An 18,003-nucleotide genomic window follows, 5' to 3' on the forward strand; every position below is an offset into this window, starting at 1 on the left:
AAATAATTTCGGATTTCTTACGATTAGATTCAAAGCAGAATCGTGTATATTTTTTTATGAAGCTACAACAAACCGCTTAAAAATATAAACATAAGTTATCTGAGATTGTTGTTATTGTTATACTCGTCCTTAGCTAAGTCCATGCAAATCACTCATCAAAAAATGTATTACATTTTACAAACATTAAAACTGACTAGATAAAGTATATGTATGAACAATTTATAGTTTATACAAGTGACGTTTTACCCTAGAGTAAAATGGCTGCGAAGGAATTGGTTAAATGGAAAGGAATAAGTCAAATGTGGAGGAAGTTGTGATAAATGTGAAATGATTTGTCATAACAGTAGCAAAATGTGTTTTATGTGTGACTGCACTTCTCCAGCGTCCAAATTGTATGAAAAAAAGAGTTCCATTTCTGGCTTGAGTCACTACATGTTCCATAAGCACAGTGGTTCCTTTTAACACTAAATTCGTTTTTTTTTTCACTTACACTTCTATATAATATATTTCTTACAATATTGCGTGCAAACAAATGTCACTTATCTAACGTCAGCACATGTGACGCAGTGGTGATTGGGTAAAATCTATTTTAGAATAGTGTCTAATGCAAACAGTACCCATTAAATAGATGGACAATAATAATAAAAGATGTTTTTAGCTGAATTCGATACGTCATCATTGTGCTTTTTAGACTGCTTCCGTATTATTTAGTTTAAAAACTACCTCATTTTAGGAAATAAACCACATGAGCAGTCCGTTACTTGTTTACGAAATAAGAAAATATTATTCGTCGGGTCGACACACATGTAAATAACAAATGTTTTTTCAATGAATTAAAAAAAGAAAATGGGTACCAAAATGTTAAGCATATGCATGTGAATGTTTTTATTTACTTTGCAATAATTCCTAATACTCGTAAAATTAATAGTGTTTTTCGCAGTAAATCATGCGGCTTTTTAAAACTAATAAAAGGCGGCCGCCGAATAAAAAATATACGAAATGTTGAAGTCATCATTCAGATAGTATAAATTATAAACAAAATATTATTAACGCATTATATATTGGACCAGTTCAGTGTTCCTAGGATTATAGAATATAGCTATTTGTACTTGTGTTCCTATTCCTAAATAGAATAGTTATGACAATATAATTCCCCGAAAATAATTATTAAACTTTCAAAATAAGAAAGTCATCAAATTTATCTGAACAATTAAAAGAGAAATTTCTAGCAATTAAGGGAGAACATAAAGATTTTATACATATTTATACGGACGGTTCAAAAGAAGGTTGCAAAGTAGGTGCGGATGTGTATTTTACATCTAGTATGAGGTTATCAGATAATGCATCAATTTTTACTGCTGAAGCACAAGCTATAGATTTAGCATTGTCATACGTAGTACAGCATACCCATGATAAATTTGTGATATTTTCTTACTCGCTTTCTGTTTTAATAATCATTGAAAATATTAAAAAAATCTGAAAATATAATGATAAGCAAATTTCTTTTACGATTTCATGATATACTTAAAACAAAATCTGTTAAATTTAATTGGATTCCAAGTCGTAAAGGTATACGAGGAAATGAAAAAGAAGATGCTTTAGCTAAACAATCATTAAATTTTCAAAACACTAACTTATAGATACCTGCTTGTGATTTTAGACCGGCTATAAATAAACTCGTATCATCTGAATGTATAGCAAATTGGGACAATGCCGTTTTTAATAAACTTCACGATATAAACCCATCTCTTGATGTGTCACCATCTCTATATCTGTCAAACCGCCATGCATATGATCAAACAGTTCTTCTTCGATGATGATTTGGACACACTAAAATTACCCACTCATATCTCCTCACGAATGACAAGGCTCCTTTCTGTGTAGCTTGTAATGAAAATGTTACTGTCAACCATTTTATTCTTGAATGTTATGATTTTTCACAGGCCCGTTATAGATTTTATTGTGTAAATTCACTCAAAGAACTCTTTAATACAATTCCATCAAAAAACATCATTGATTATTTGAAAGATATAAACTTGTATTCTAGGATCTAATTGGCTCTTTTTTATTGTCATTTACAAAGTTTAACGTAACATTTTAAGCCTATTATAGCCAGTTATATGTTGACGTGCCGTAAAAAACAAACAAACAAACATATCAAAAGAAACACTTTTCACACATGTAAGAAATAAGTAATCAATTTATACATATTAAACACTGAAAAGAGGAGAACCCTCGAATGTAATGAAACCAACAAAATACATGAAAATTGCAGATTCTGTTTAATCGAGTCTGGTCATTAGGGAACATGGAAAAGTGCAACAACCCTCACGCTCCCTTGCATTGGCTCAAGCCGTATTCAATCTTCAACCATTAATATGTTGGCCTTTTTCAGTGATCCGTTCCCAACATCTAACCCATTGACATTTGCAAGCTATGGGCATACTACGAATAGTTTACATGAACTTCTAGCAGTTACGCAATATAGATGATAATTCATTACTGTTGAAAGTCAGCCTTCCTTTAAAGAGGATAAGGAATGAAAACATGAATAAATGAATCTATTATACCTTAATAGACCCTTCTTTACATAACCTCATGAATATTTATAGATTTCTTAGAACGAGGCTTACAGGGCAAGCTTCTGGATCTGTACTATGTAAGCATTTCACAAATATATGGCCGTACGAATTTCCTACAGTGGCAAAGGTCTCCATATTGTACTAATTACTACATACTAGTTGAAAACTATATTTAATAACACAAAATCTGTTCTGGAAAAAAAATCAGGAACCGGGTTGAATTATACTATATACAGTGAAGGATATATTCCAGTCGTTAAAGTTTATGATAATTTCAAGTAAGTTCTAATATTCCTTGTCGGAATAATAGCAGGTCAACTATTTGTAACTTATACAGACATTATCTTTGTTATCAGTATTTTATTGCTAACCTTAACTCTTGTTGGTTAAGAGTGTACAAGCAATTTACAGATAATAGATGTTAACAATTGGATGCTGAATTCTGTACCATTTTTGTGTTGCCTCTACGGAGTAGTGGCGACATATAGGGATCACTTCTCCGTCGTCCGTCTGTCTGTCCGTCCGTCACAAAACTTGTCCGGACTACTCCTCATAAAGTACTGGTGCAATTTCATCCAAACTTTACGGAAATGATCAGTACCAAGTCTAGTTGTGCATATTGTCAGCATTTTGCGGTTCAATATTTTTTGTCAGAGTTATGGCCCATTAATAATTTTATTTTTAAAGTTTGTCCGGACTACTTCTCTTATACCACTAATGCAATTTCAATGAAACTTTACAGGATTGATTTGTAGCTCATGTCCTTGCGCACATTGCATGGGTTTTCTGGTTGAATGATTTTTGGCCGAGTTATTGTCCTTTGATAAAAATGTGATTTTTTTCTGTGTGTTGCCAGATACCCAAAAGCTTGTCCGGACTACTCCTCATAAACAACTGGTGCAATTTTATCCAAACTTTACAGGAATGATCAGTACCAAGTCTAAATGTGCACTGTCCGTCTGTTTGTCCGTCTGTCACAAAACTTGTCCCAACATAAAATTGGCCATCATGAGGCGACACATGTGATAACTGATCGCTCTTGTTATTAAAATAAAAGAATAAGTTTTATTCACTTTGTATTTGACATCTAGAAACAAAGTGATCCCTCAGAAGAATTAATCACAACAAAATTACAAGAGAACTGCAGATTCGGTTTGATTGAGTCTGTACATGAGGGAAAATGAATACGTGTAACATCTCTCACGCCCCCTAGCACCGGCTTGAGCGGTACTCAATTCTCAACGTCAATGATCAAATAGGACCAGAAAAATATAACAACACTGAAGTGAAGTAAGGGGAGAAAGTAAAAATATATTGAAAGTCAAATATTCTTGAAGACTGTCTAGTAACTACAGCCTGATCAAATCAAAGTAATATCTTGTTTAGACATGACATCCCCGTCTTATACATTTCAAAGGAATTTCAGTTTCATCACACATGGTGTTGTTTATAGCAATATAAAAATTCATTTCATGTTAAGATAGGAACAAAAACACCTATATATTATCAACTACTTTAATTAATTAAAGTATAAAATACTTAGTATAAACCAATTACAATCATTTAATGGCAGTTATCAGTCAAATCTTAAAGCAGCACGGCTCCAGATTAATGTTAATTTTCATGAAAATTTTGGAAATGTATTTAAGTAAAATATTGTGAGTTGAACAAATAAATTAATTTACACATTGCAATCTGCACTTACAATCCAAGAAATATACCAAAAAAATTGTCAACATATGCAATATGGTGATATAATACTGCAAAAACATTCTTAAGCTGCACATAACATGTGAAATTCAGCATGGATCTTGAATGCTTTTATCTTTCTTAAAATTTTGGTACATTTTTCTCAATATTGATTTTCTTGAAATATTTTGGCTCATCTGGAGGCGTGCAGTTTTAAGACGAAGCTGTGGTATCATGACATTATTCCACTTGTCTAGTTGGTCCGACTTGATTATTATGTGGCCATATTGTTGGAACCCGGTACCAGCTGGTATTCGACAAATCATTGAGGTACAAGGCACTTCCAGAAGATATTGCCTGGACTAACCAACCCAGACATTCCATGTACTTACGGAACTGAATATTCAAGGAAAACATGTGCAGGCCATTGCAGTCGGAGGGTATAAGGAAAGGCAGCATCGAATTTCAGCACTTCTTTTAACATTTCAAAGGACAATGTTAAAAACAAAGTATTGTAGTTATTTCTTTTGAATTATTTATTTATTAAATTTCAGACGCAAATTACTAACAAGTGGTTCTTGAAAATATACTAAAAAACTTTTTCAACTGATTACATCCCTTTCTTTCTACCATTCAAGCTTGCTTCAGAATAAACGCTTTTTATGTTTTGTTTGCTGATGTTTTAAACATTGAAACTGTCATGATTGTATATATGTTGGAAATCCTGAATACAAAGATATACAACTGTCATCATTTGAAAATTTGTTTGTACCAAATGTTTAATATCAAATTGTTGTTAGGTTGTTTCTGTCTTTTAAATTTTCTGCAATTCTTCTTTGAACTGTTTGATAGTTTCTTTTTCAACTGTTATGCCAATGCCATTAAGAGGTATTTACAATTAATGGTGATTCAAATACCAAATGTCAATTTGTGTTCATGAATTGACTGTGACCAATGGAATTCCTGAAACATAAATACAATTAATTTAGAAACGGAAACAAGAATTATGCCATTTCTAGAATATATCGATGTATATCTTATTTGCACAGATAATGTTTTTTTTATAATGGCTGAACTTTATTTATGTGTAAAGTGAAAATAAAATATTGTGTTATTTTGTTTGGCAAAATCTTCTAGTTAAGTTTTCATCTTACTGGTCTGTTAATTACTACTTCAGTCGAACTAAGAGGGTACATTCACTCTCTTCAGACATTTTTGAATTGGTGTTCATGATCCATAATGTTATTGTGTGAAATTCTTCAAAACGAGTATCTTCTGAATAGTACATAAAATAACCGCTATTGCTTTTTACTATAAAAATGGTAATGGTTTAGATTCTGACACAAGTATGTTTAAATGTTATATAAGTGTGATATTTAAATGAATTATTAGAACAAAACATATCATTATGTTAATAATTAAATGAAAATTTAAAACAATGAGAAATCAGATTATTTAAGGTATGTAGTAACACAACTAAAGTAGTTTGGTTTAAATCAAAGCACTGAAAGCATAGGTAGAATAAATATTGACTAAGTAATTTAGCATCTGGCACAATTCCAATAACACACGTTCCATCAGGAATCATAAGTCCCTTGTCACTGCGAGAGTGACTGCCAAACACAACAAAGGCAGTTCCATTATAATAAATGCCAACCTTTTAAAAATAATAAAACCATATAAGGAAATGGAAAAACCTTTCACAATAGCAATTTCTAAAGTTGTCATACCTGGTACATCACGTGCCTTGAAAATGTTGCCCGATTGTACCTGTTTGTGTTGTACACAAAACTTTCTTTAATCGTATATTATAAATTGAGGCATTTCTTGGGGCTCAAAAACACTCGGTCTTTCATCAGATGAGAGATCAGCAATTCACAATACAGCAAACTGCAAACACTGAGAATATTGTTAAAGTCTGTTGTTGATAGTCTTTCAACAGACGAACAACTCATTACCAAAACGAAAAACTAAACAACAAGGCACATATTACTTTCCACAGGCCTGTTCTGGCAAGCATGCAACATCCTGGTGATAATCTGCCTTACACTTCAATTTGAAAACAATATTTTTAATGAGAATGAGCAATCATAGGAATAACATTATAAAAATATTTAAGTATGGATATCTCCAAACACGTACATAATATTGAACTAGCACAATTTATATTCAATGTGAAATTCAGTTAGTATAGTACATTCATAAACAATTTCTACATGAATTACGTAAATAACCAAGGTATATCGAGTTACGTCCCTTAAGTTGGAGTAAAATCGTTTTTCTATTGTTAAAACCGTGTTTAAACTGCCGAATTATTATCCGATTTTTCAAAAGTCTTACACCAATGAAAAGATCGAGATCTTAGCTTTGTACTAATGTATACTAGTACTTAAGGTACTTAAATTAAGTATTAAACTTTCCGCCTGTCACATCATTTTACATACAATTGAGAGATATGTAACCGGTAAACTTTACTTGAAACTCAACTGATAAGAATAGCCTGTCGTCTGCTACTTTGTTTATCGGTTATTCAAATACCACGAAGACTCAGCACAATTCAAATGCTATGAGAAATTCAATGCCATTTAAATTCCATGTGAAATGCAGTGTGCTTCATATTCCAAGAGAAATTCAGTACAATTCAAATTCCATATGAGATTCAGTGTACTTCATATTCCACGTGAAATTCAATGCAATTCAGATTCCATGTATTATTCAGTTTAAATCTAATTCCATGTCAATTTAACACAATTTAAATCCATGTATAATTCTGTAATTTAATATCAAATTTGTATTTATACCATAAGAAATACAGTATGTTGCAAATCAGTCCATCTCTGAATATCTGAATACTGACCAAGGTTTGAAATGTAGTCTATTGGGTTATATAATAAAGAAAAGACGGTAGTTCAAAAATAAATTTACAGACTTACAGCTAGCAGCAACTGAAAAAAGGGCTGCATTAAATACATTTTCCAGCCACAGCAACTGAAAAAATGACCTGCATGAAATACATTTACCAGCCACAGACTAACCACGTATCAAACAAAAAATGCAATCTGATATGCATATGATTTTACTGATATGTAAACAATATCAAAACATCTTTTATCCTTCATGTAAACAATCCAAGCGATAGTAGGTCTCGTACAAGGCAGTGATCGTTCAGGCTTAATTCACTCAGATACCGCTAAAACAGCATTGCATAATCTAAAACATATAATAACAATGAAATTGATAAACTGAAAAAAGTAAGATCACACCTTATTCATTGAAAATTGCACGTTTGTTGAAAACTGCTGTCTTCGTCTTGAAAAAATAATGTATGCAGATGTATTCATACGCGATACTGTTTAACTCTCAATTCTCACTTCTTCACCACAAAAACGTAAAAAACATTTGTAAAGTAAAGTAAACTACATAGAAATAATTGAACGAACGAACTTATCACACGAAACCGCGAAAACACGATTGTTCACAATCACCACGCAGTGATTTCCCCTTGACTCTTCGGCGAAGACTGAGCTGATAAAGGGAAGTAACCGCTGCGAGGAGTTTGGATTGTTTATGGAATTCAAAGAAGTAACATCGGGCGTACTTATACAAACATATGTTAATATTTTTTAAAATGTTTATTCTCATAATCTCATCCGCGTTATTAAAACAAATATAAAATTACATTATGATATAATGGCCCAGCACATGAAAAATCTTCAAATCATTGGTAATTGTTTGTTACATTTTGAGCACTATTTTGTACTGCGTAGCAGCAAATCAGAGTTAGTAATTTGGCTGTTTTCGATCAAAATGACCTGTCTCACTAGAAGTTGTTATAAAAAAGCGGCTTATCGCAAAAAGAAAAGAACAATGGAATTTTACATTGAAATGTTCTCATTCATCCCATCTTATTTTCACAATCCATTCCTTTATTAAACTCATATCCTTAGGTATTTTATAAAAAAAATAACTGTATATAATCAAATCTAGAATTGGAATAACGTAGTGGAATACAACAAGGAAAATGAGATTTTCCAAGTAAGTTTAACACGCGTGTGGTCAGACTCTTTTGTTTACATTCATGTCCTGTAAGCCTCTCTCCGGTGGTAGAATGTAAAGTATGCATATAATTTGAGAAAGGCCTTTAAATCCTTCAATGTAAAACTCGTTCTGATTAAATATCACCCTCATAGGATATATTCCCCGAGGAATATTTCTATATCACACTAGGGTACATAACTCTTGCATAACTACATAATGTATCTTTTTGGATGTAACACCTACATACGTCCGTATTTAATCATTCTTGAACTGTTTTTGTTAAGTTTATTTCTTTGAGCAAAATTAGTAAACGAGATGATGTATATTCCATATATTTCCTTGTACTTTGTAAATATTGTAGTTGTAGATCTTTCGGTATATTAAAATGGATAAGAGACGACTGTCGGGGTGATCGAGGTAATGGCAAACCCTTGAACTGGCACTTTACCCCTCGGCTGTCAGATGTTGTTTACAAAGACGGAACATCTGTGGTTCAACAAAGGTGCTTACAAAGACAAACACATCACTATAATTATACAGTCAATAACGGTGATTATCACATCAAAATCTATATAAAAATTATCACAAACACAGACACACCATTTTCAATATAAAGTCAATTAGAAAAATAAGCGTATTATCAAACGGCATAATTATTATTTCGTAAGTGCTAGCATTACATATAAACTGATCGTTGTTTGCCCATGCAATCAAGTTAACTCTTAAAAACACAAAATTTTGTATCCGAAATAAAACTACCATTTTGTTGTAGGAATGCGGGAGAACGAATATGCAACAAAGTTTAACTTTATGTTTTCGCATTTGTAAATTTTTTCATTGTCAGCTTGACATAAATCAACCACATATCAAAACAGTATGGCAGTAAAAGACAGTTAAATACGTTTTCGTATTTCAGTTCTACTAGGCAACACACTTTTATACCATGAAATGTAAGCATATACAATGTATACTGAATGCAAGCAATTCAATAGTTATTTACATATAAAAATCTAAAAAATAGAAGATCCCTCAAAAGCATTAACCACACCAAAATACATGAAAATTGCAGACTCGATTTGATTGAGTCTGTACATGAGAGATAATGTAAAAGTTCATCCCTCAAGCCCCCTAGTACCGGCTTTGCGATACTCAATTTTCAACACTTGTAATACGATACCTTTGCAACTTACTGAATACGAAAATGCGCGATAGAGGAACATTAGACCGATGAGTATGTGAGTACACTTGTAAGTGCTTGAAGGATTAGAAAAATTTAACAATACTGAATATATAGCTGTCCAGTATTTTTGTAAATGCAGGTAATTATAAATAGGCAAATAATTAGTGTTATAAGCTTGTGATGCACTTGAAATGATAACTAAATGTTGATCACTTAAAATTTTTATAGGAATACAGACATAGTAATGTATCATATTGTTACGAGCCAGGCGTAACGAGAAAGTAAAGCCAGCAACAAACTTGTAACAATAACAAATTTATTACAGAAAAATTATTAAAGAAAATTAAAACAACAAATTATGTGTACAAATACCTGAAGTCCAAATATAAATGTAAAATTCAAATGTCTAGTCTGATCCTGGAATGATCCCTTTTTGAATAGCACAGTTAAATCCAAGTTAAATCCAAGAACACTTAAGAATAAATTCCCACAATAAAATCCACAAGGATAATTTTAACTATTTTAAAATAATCCAAGCTCCAATAAATCACTTTAAATCCAAGTTGAATAATACTCCAAATATATTGATTTCTAAAAGATCACTGATGACTTAAAAGGTAAGAGTAATGAAAAATGTCTCCTTATATATAGTAAGAGAATAGGCCCTCCGAACAAATTAATCTACTTTATATCATTTATTCTATAAATTGTTATTTTGTTTAAAAAATAATTTTACATAAATTATGTAGAAAATAAGAAGAAGAAGAAAAAACTTCCGTTTTAGCAGTGAAAAAAAACGATTGAATGAATTGATATTCTGAGCTTTACATTAAAATATACATAGAAATTTTGTTTGTTCGAAAAAAAGAAGAAAAACAAAAACGATTTCAAATTTTGTATATACCTATAAGAACTTTCCTTTGTTATTAAATGTTTTTCTTTTTCTTTGTTATTGTTAAATCATAAGGCCGTAAGGTAAATAAGTCTACATGTTCCTTTTGTGTGCACAGTATGTTACATTCCCTAAATAATGATATTATTGTTATAAATCCAACTTCGTTACAATAATTTACTATGATGCCATAAGTTTTGCATGGAATCTATTGTATTATTTAAGGTGTTGCTGCAAACTTCCAACGAAACTTGGCTTACGCTTTTTTAACACATTTATTTTAAATATATCTATCTTTGCGCTTTTGTTTCGCATGTTCTAGCATTCATTTAAGTCTACTGATTCAAATTTCTATTTTAAAGAGAACTTATGCCTTATGCCTATATCAAAAGACAAACTCTAAAACAAATTTATTTAAGCTCCATGTTTCACGAGTACTATCATTCAAGTCACGTGTAATTCCAATTCTTAGTTTAAAGAGAGCTAATGCCTTTATCGCCACATGAAAAGACAATGTCGTGTTCCTTAATCACTAGGCAACGTCGTTAAAGAAAGGTGTCATTTTTTTAAAGTGCGTCATACATCTGATCAGTTGCGTTAGTTTTTTAACTTTCATTTGACGAGTTCTTACGGTGCATGCCGTCACCAATACATGAACTATCATTTTCAGACGTATGTTTACGCTCTTTTCCCAAACTGTTTGTGTCCGACTGCCGGTGACTAAGGTTTTGATATTGGCTGTAAATATATAGAGGATATTTGTTTACTTCAGTGTTAGATCGAAATGTATTTCACCGAGTGAGCGCCAAAATATATTTCATGAATGGCGCAGCCACGAGTGAAATTTGAACTTTTGGTGTTGACGATGTGAAATTTATTTCGATCTTGCACTAAATTAGATAAAAAAATTTTAATAACATTCGATTTATTATCGAAATAACTTATAATATACACCATAAGTACTCGTGCATTTGTTTTAAAGACAATACGTTATTTTTGCGATAGACTTGAATATGACAGAAACATATACTTCACTTTAAACGCAATATTTGAATATACCACTTAATGATGTTGTTATATATAAAAATCGTTGATGGATTTTTCAAAACAGCAGCTGCTGCTAAAATCAAAATGAAATACACAGTAAAAGGAAGTAAAGTTATTCTATTCTGGATTCATTATTTTACTCCGCTGTCATTGGTATTATGTTATGTATTAATTTTCCGGCTAAATTTACAGAAGAAAACCTTATGTGCCTTTTGGCAAACTCGAAGCACATTCAAGCGACTCAAAGGACGGAAAATATACCACTTTATATATCTAGTTTGGTAGATAGTGAAAGTAATCTGCATTGTATGCAACGATTATGTTTTATTTGTTCGTTACTCAAAAGAAATTATATCAATATTTACTGATTTGCTAAATATGACACTGGACATTAACAAATACTTTATTGCTACAGAATTATTGTGTATTTACCTTTCGCAATATCAATACTTGGTTTCTGTATACAGATGCTGGTACATTTCACCCGATGGAGTATTGTCTTGCCTATCTAGACCTTCATAAAATTTTTGGTCAGGTATTTCGTAAGTGTTAGTATCTTACTCGCTTTGTTCTATGTTAGTTTCTAAGTCAGACATTGTGACTTCATTTGATTGATTGTTTCTTTTTTCTTTAACAGACCGATGCCTGAAACATATCAAACACCAGGTCCATCATTACAACAATCGTTCTAAATGTGAATCATGATAAAAATATTAACATGACATGTAACTTTATTATTAGCAATACGTGTACAATTGTTGCTACTACGCAATATTGAAAATAACAGCAAGACAAAAGTACTGTAAAACACTGGATTAAGCCACTAATGCGGTACGCATGTCCTTTTGGAACATGATTTATATTCTGGGAGTGTCTTGTAAGATTTAAAATGTTGCATTCTAATATTTATGAATAAATTTTCTTTCCACGTCGTTATAGTTTGTTTGTTATATTGATACACAGGTATATTTAAAGTAATAAAAATCTATATTTTGACTCAATAAAATTGATTTGTTATGGATATTGTTTTTTTTTTTAGATATTGGAAATACTTTTACGTGACGTAAAGTTACAATATTTACTGTAAAAATTGTCACAAATCAAAATTGTTAAAAAAAGACATGATAACAACAACTGCAGGACCATCCGACCTTAACCGTTTTAAAACCAGCTTCTTATTAAGGCTACGCATTAGGATCAGATGACCTCTCAAACAGCCAATCATCGGTGAGCTTTCACAATTTTGAAAACGAAGCGGCTTGTAATTTTAACGCTTGAAAACTAAATACTAAGTAGATAATGTTCATGATTTCAAGAAAAAACATAGCGTTGTCCATATAGCCGGCAGGATAACTGACAAAAAAATCTTTCCATTAAAAATACATTGTATTATTTTTATGATTTGTTTCAAATTACCACAAACTTTAAAACATTTTTTATAAAAAAAACAACAAAAATTACTTCCGAGGACAACCAAATTGTGATACTTCGTCGAAAGTATATCTGTAAAGGACAACTTGATTGCATAGCTAGAATTAGCTTTCTCGGGAAACCCGATTCACAATAAATGAGAAACAAATACAATGGTTTTCAGATCTACATGCAAATAATAACTTAAGTAGATCTAAACTTTAAATCTGATTGATCTGACCTCAAATTAGCTTTGATTTTATTTCGTTAGTCAGGCAACACATTTATCTATGTGGGTATATAATGTAACAAATAAAAAATGAAAATTATATTAACAATTATCGAACTAACCTTCTACAAATTATTACGATAAAAATTACAACTGCCAAGCAGACGAAAGTTGCAATAGAGGACGCCACAACTGGAACTGAAATACAAAACATTGCTTTTATGATAATTGTGCATGTACATTTAGATAATACACTGGTAACTTCATTGTTGGTAACAAATTTGAAAGTTTCCTTCATAAAATCAATTTTGTTGTATAAATACATACTTCGATACTATTTGGAGATAAGGTGTTTGGGGAGATCATATTCTTAACAAAGTAAAAAAATCTGGAAACAAAGTGATCCCTCGGGAGCATTAAACACAACAAAATCACAAGAGAATTGCAGACTCGGTTTGATTGAGTCTGTACATGAGGGATAATGAATAAGTGCAACATCCCTCACGACCCCTAGTACCGGCTTGAGTGGTACTCAATTCTCAATACTTAATAGTGCTGGCATCAGTGATCCCGAAGGACCAGAAAAATATAACAACTATGAAGTGAAGTACGGGGCAACTTTTTACAGCTGCAACACAGCACTTGACACCTGCTATTGTGAAGTATAAAAGTCTGGAAAAATAAAGTGATCCCTCGGGAGCATTAATCACAACAAAATCACAAGAGAATTGCAGACTCGGTTTGATTGAGTATGTACATGAGGGATAATGAATAAGTGCAACATCTCTGATCTTTCTCGAAATACATGTATTAAAACGCTAAGTCATGCATATTTGTAATAAGAGTAAAACAGATTACTTCCCTTCTAATGTAGGCGTCAGACAGGGTAAATATTTAACTCCCCTGTGTTTTTCTTGATGCTTAAATGGTCTTAAAGATTTCATCAACATCAGTAATAACGCAAAAGGGGTAAAATGCAACAAACATCAGTTCGAAACTGTAGCTATGTATTGTGTAAATTTTTCATACTACTTTACGCAGACGACAGACGACAGTAAAAAATTGCTTTCATCTACGCTGATTACTGTGATGCTTGGAAACCTTAATTAATTCTTCTTAAACAAAGTTCTTAATTTTTGCAACGGTAAGGCAACGCTACTATACTTAAACATTCAAAAATAAAACTTTAGAAATAGTAAATGAATACAAATATTCAGGTGTCTGGCTCATTTTTGTAATACAACGCAAGACATTGCCAAACAAACTACAAAGCAAGAAGTATTCTTTACTTTAGCATGGCTGTAAAATCTGGGGATTTGACAATTTAGACATGACGGCAATTTAAGTTTTTAAAGTATATTTTATGTCTAAAGAGAAATACCTCTAATATATTTATATATGGCGACGAAGGTACCAAACCGTTTTTTATTGAAATTAAAGTAAGGATGATGTCATTTTTGTCAAACTTAATTGTAACAAATTACAAAAAGCTTACGACGGAAATCATTAAAAAATGAATATTGACCCTTCTAATTATGTGGTATGTAAAAATGTTTGCATTTTGTTAAATATGATCCGATTGTATTGACTTAAATATTTAGTTGAATTTTGATTATTGTTTTTGGAATAACTCGTTTCATTTTGAGTGAATGGTATACTGCCTCCTGTCTATGTAGAAAATATATTGTAGGATGCCGTATGTGAGTTATATAATATTGACCTTGTCAATTGTTTGTAATTTGTTATTTACCTCATATTTACATGTATTGTGCATGATTGGTGTTCAACCTTTTTTTTTTACAGTTGGACGCTACGCTTTCCTCTTTTGATTACATCTGACGGACCAAGTGGGACACTCAATGATTGACAGTTCTTAAAGCCCTTTTGGACTGAATTGTCTTAATGTTCGTCTTCTGCCTTGCTTCGTCGGGCCCTTGTAGGTGATTTTCTTGTTGCTCTGCCTTTAAGATATCGAGTAAGGTCATAAGGCTGTACCTTTTTCTACATATTTACACACTTTTTTACGTGTTTTATTTATTTCGTCCGATGTAACCATGACCATTGTTAGAATTTCACTTGGCGGAGATTAATTTTATATACATTTTTGTGTCATTCAGGAACATATTGGGGCTAAGAGTGAGGTTTGGTGCGCCTATAACCGGTTTAAACTCTCCAGTAGTTTAACTACCACGGACCGTTCAAAGGCGGTACCCCTCTGTGTTCCTTCACGTGTTTAATGTCTGTATTGTTACTTGTTTTGGATGTTTGCATGTTTTGTGAGGTCTGTCTTGTTGGATGTCGTTGACGGTAGGTATTTTGTCAATCCCCCTCTCATATCTTTTTCGAAAGGGTACCCCCCCCCTCACTTTTTCATCCTATTATAGCCCTTGAATCTTGAATTTTGATGCAGAACTGTTGTTTACAGGATTTTCTGTACCATTATGACAAAAAAGCAAAAAAAACCTGACACTTTGAATTCTAGTTTTCAAAACTTATTATTACTCCTATCATTGAATACATAATACATACTAATAACGTGATGGTCGTCTGTGTCAGCTGTTTTTCCTGCATATTTGTCAGTAACAACCGTTGAATGAGGGTATGGCGATGACGTTGCTATAGACTTTTAAAACTTTCACCGACGTACCATCGCATACAACGTTGAAAGTAGTGTCTAAAATAAAATTTAATTATCATTGGCATTGTGTATAAACACTAACTACTGGGTAAAAACACATTCCTAATAACTCTTGTTGACGAACAAGAACATGGCATAGAAAGGAACACATATATGATTTTCGATTGATTGATTTATTGGTTGATTTGGAAAGACTTAATTTCATTTTAATTTCAGTTTCATATCTGGTATCTACTTATGCGAGACAAAAAACACACTAGAATTTGTATTATATACAATGTTAAGTGAATATGTTGTTGCTGCAATACTTTACAAAATTCTGGAAACAAAATGATCCCTCGGAAGCATTAATCACAACAAAATAACATAAGAATTGCAGACCCGGTTTGATTGAGTCTGTACATGAGGGATAATGAATAAGTGCAACATCCCTCACGCCCCCTAGCACCGGCTTGAGCGGTACTCAATTCTCAACACTTTATAGTGTTGGCATCAGTGATCCCGAAGGACCAGAAAAAACATGATCTCATCACAGAGCATGGTTAAGACTTTTTTTAAATTTTTATTCATGTGATTTCAATGTAATTAGAAAACCATTCATAAACCAGACACCTAGAAATAATAACACACAACTAAAAAAGTTGAAATGATATGTAGAAGTTACCTGACTTTATTTTCATACCTGAGGAAACCATCAAGCAAACACCTTCACGTTTGTAATCATCATGAGTAAGGACAGAAAGCGTTAGACTTCGATCCTCTGATGTGAATGTATGTTGCTCTCTCGACATCATTTCATTATTGTTGACTCTAAAGCTTAAGCTTTGAGGAACCATGCCATCAACAAAAGAGAATGAAATATCGACCTCTGAAGTGTTTGAAGTCATCGAACACACACAAAGTGTCTGTTGAAATATTTGAACTCCTGTTGTTGTTATGTAGGAAAGTTTTTGTGCCGTCAAGGTGTTGACTTTACATATTTCTACAACTAGATGTAACAAAACAAGAAACGCTTAAAATATTATAATCTATATTATACTTTTAAAAAGCAGTTAACATATTTCTAATAGAATATCAATGGTGTTTTTATTTTGCATAATTATTAAATTTTATTTTTGAAATAGTTCACGCTTGGCCTTTTCTGTAAGGAGAGGAAGAAAACTTATCGTCTCACACTGCAATTATATGCATATTTAAAAACATAATAATATCTTAAACAACAACAAACAAACAAAACTTTAAAAGTGTTCGGCCTGATCTGCTGGCCTTAGGACTGTTGGTATTTGGTAAAATTGTAATCTGAGTACTGACATAGTGATGACATAGGACATTATATTCTCACTTCGATAAACTTAAAATACTTTGATTGGCTTTGTCTCATAAAGATTTCAAGGAAGCGCATATGATCTCATAATGATTAACTGTTTTACCAAAAGTTCAAAATATATTGAGCGGACATTATAGTAGGTATCATCGTATGTATAAACATGTATATATCCTTTTTTCTGATATAAAAGGGTATTTATGACGAGCCTACCTGGTTTATATTCATCGCTACAAAGTCGTGATTCACCGTAATTCATTTCACTGTATACAAATACGTTGTACTATAAAAGTTCCTTATTACATACGACTATTAGCTTTTTACATATTAAGTATTACCATATTCTTGCTTTTAATTACTTAATTACAGTTTCTTTTTTTTTACTTATATAATTAGGCATTATGATGCAATGATGTAGAAATACAAAAAAGAAATCCCAAAAAAGTCCATGGGATATTTTGTAGTAAACATTACACAGTGAAGTTTTGAATCGATTAACTTTATAAATTACCCATTTCTATCGTTTAATTTACCTATGCCATAAATAACAGGAATTTACTTACCATGTTTACAACATATGAGAAGGAAGAAAAAGAATAAAATCATCATCGATATCCTTGTTTCAACAAATAATATAACTTTTTTTGCTTATACAACTAATTAACCATTTCAAAATACCTAACTTATATTGTTTCCAACACGAAAAACAAATTGACTCGACTTTTAAGATGAAGGTTTAAATAGTTGGTTGGTTGAGCAATTTTTGTTTATACCTATATTCTACCTTTTCATTTAATGTGTATTTTTATTTTTACATTTACTTCGGGTAAATGCAATATTGAAATTGTAAACATCTGTGCATTTCAGTGGAAAAGGAAACACGTTAAAGTTTATATATCACCTTACACAGCTAGACTTAGCCTATTCATCAATTCATAAAAGTTGATAAATAAATAAATAAATGAAATTAAATC

General features: G+C 31.8%; 3 protein-coding genes across 4 annotated transcripts in view; all 3 read right to left on the reverse strand.

The window, feature by feature from the left end:
• LOC132738903 (location of vulva defective 1-like) overlaps positions 1-18,003 on the reverse strand; it is a 176,048-nt gene that overhangs the window by 74,990 nt on the left and 83,055 nt on the right. The gene's annotated exons all lie outside the window — the stretch shown is intronic.
• Positions 1-18,003, reverse strand: part of LOC132738934 (uncharacterized) — an 80,799-nt gene that overhangs the window by 21,829 nt on the left and 40,967 nt on the right. The gene's annotated exons all lie outside the window — the stretch shown is intronic.
• LOC132738878 (uncharacterized) lies at positions 11,879-16,496 on the reverse strand. The gene is made up of 4 exons (XM_060726491.1): positions 16,398-16,496; positions 15,597-15,690; positions 13,190-13,265; positions 11,879-12,073 (listed from the first exon to the last, which is right to left on the reverse strand). Exons 1-4 carry the CDS (start codon positions 16,494-16,496, stop codon positions 11,986-11,988), a joined length of 357 nt encoding a protein of 118 aa, XP_060582474.1. The 3' UTR covers positions 11,879-11,985.

This window comes from Ruditapes philippinarum, unplaced genomic scaffold, assembly GCF_026571515.1.
Source record: "Ruditapes philippinarum isolate M1 unplaced genomic scaffold, ASM2657151v2 ctg670_1_1_1_1, whole genome shotgun sequence".
Classification (NCBI taxonomy): domain Eukaryota; kingdom Metazoa; phylum Mollusca; class Bivalvia; order Venerida; family Veneridae; genus Ruditapes; species Ruditapes philippinarum.

Excerpts from the sequence above, each read along its gene's own strand:
- LOC132738878 (XM_060726491.1), bottom strand. The coding sequence starts at position 16,496 with ATGTCGAGAGAGCAACATACATTCACATCAGAGGATCGAAGTCTAACG. Across the intron at positions 15,691-16,397 it reads GTGAAGGTGTTTGCTTGATG|TCTATAGCAACGTCATCGCC; the intron begins GTTTCCTCAGGT and ends AAGTTTTAAAAG. Across the intron at positions 12,074-13,189 it reads ATCGTAATAATTTGTAGAAG|GCATCGGTCTGTTAAAGAAA; the intron begins GTTAGTTCGATA and ends GATATGTTTCAG.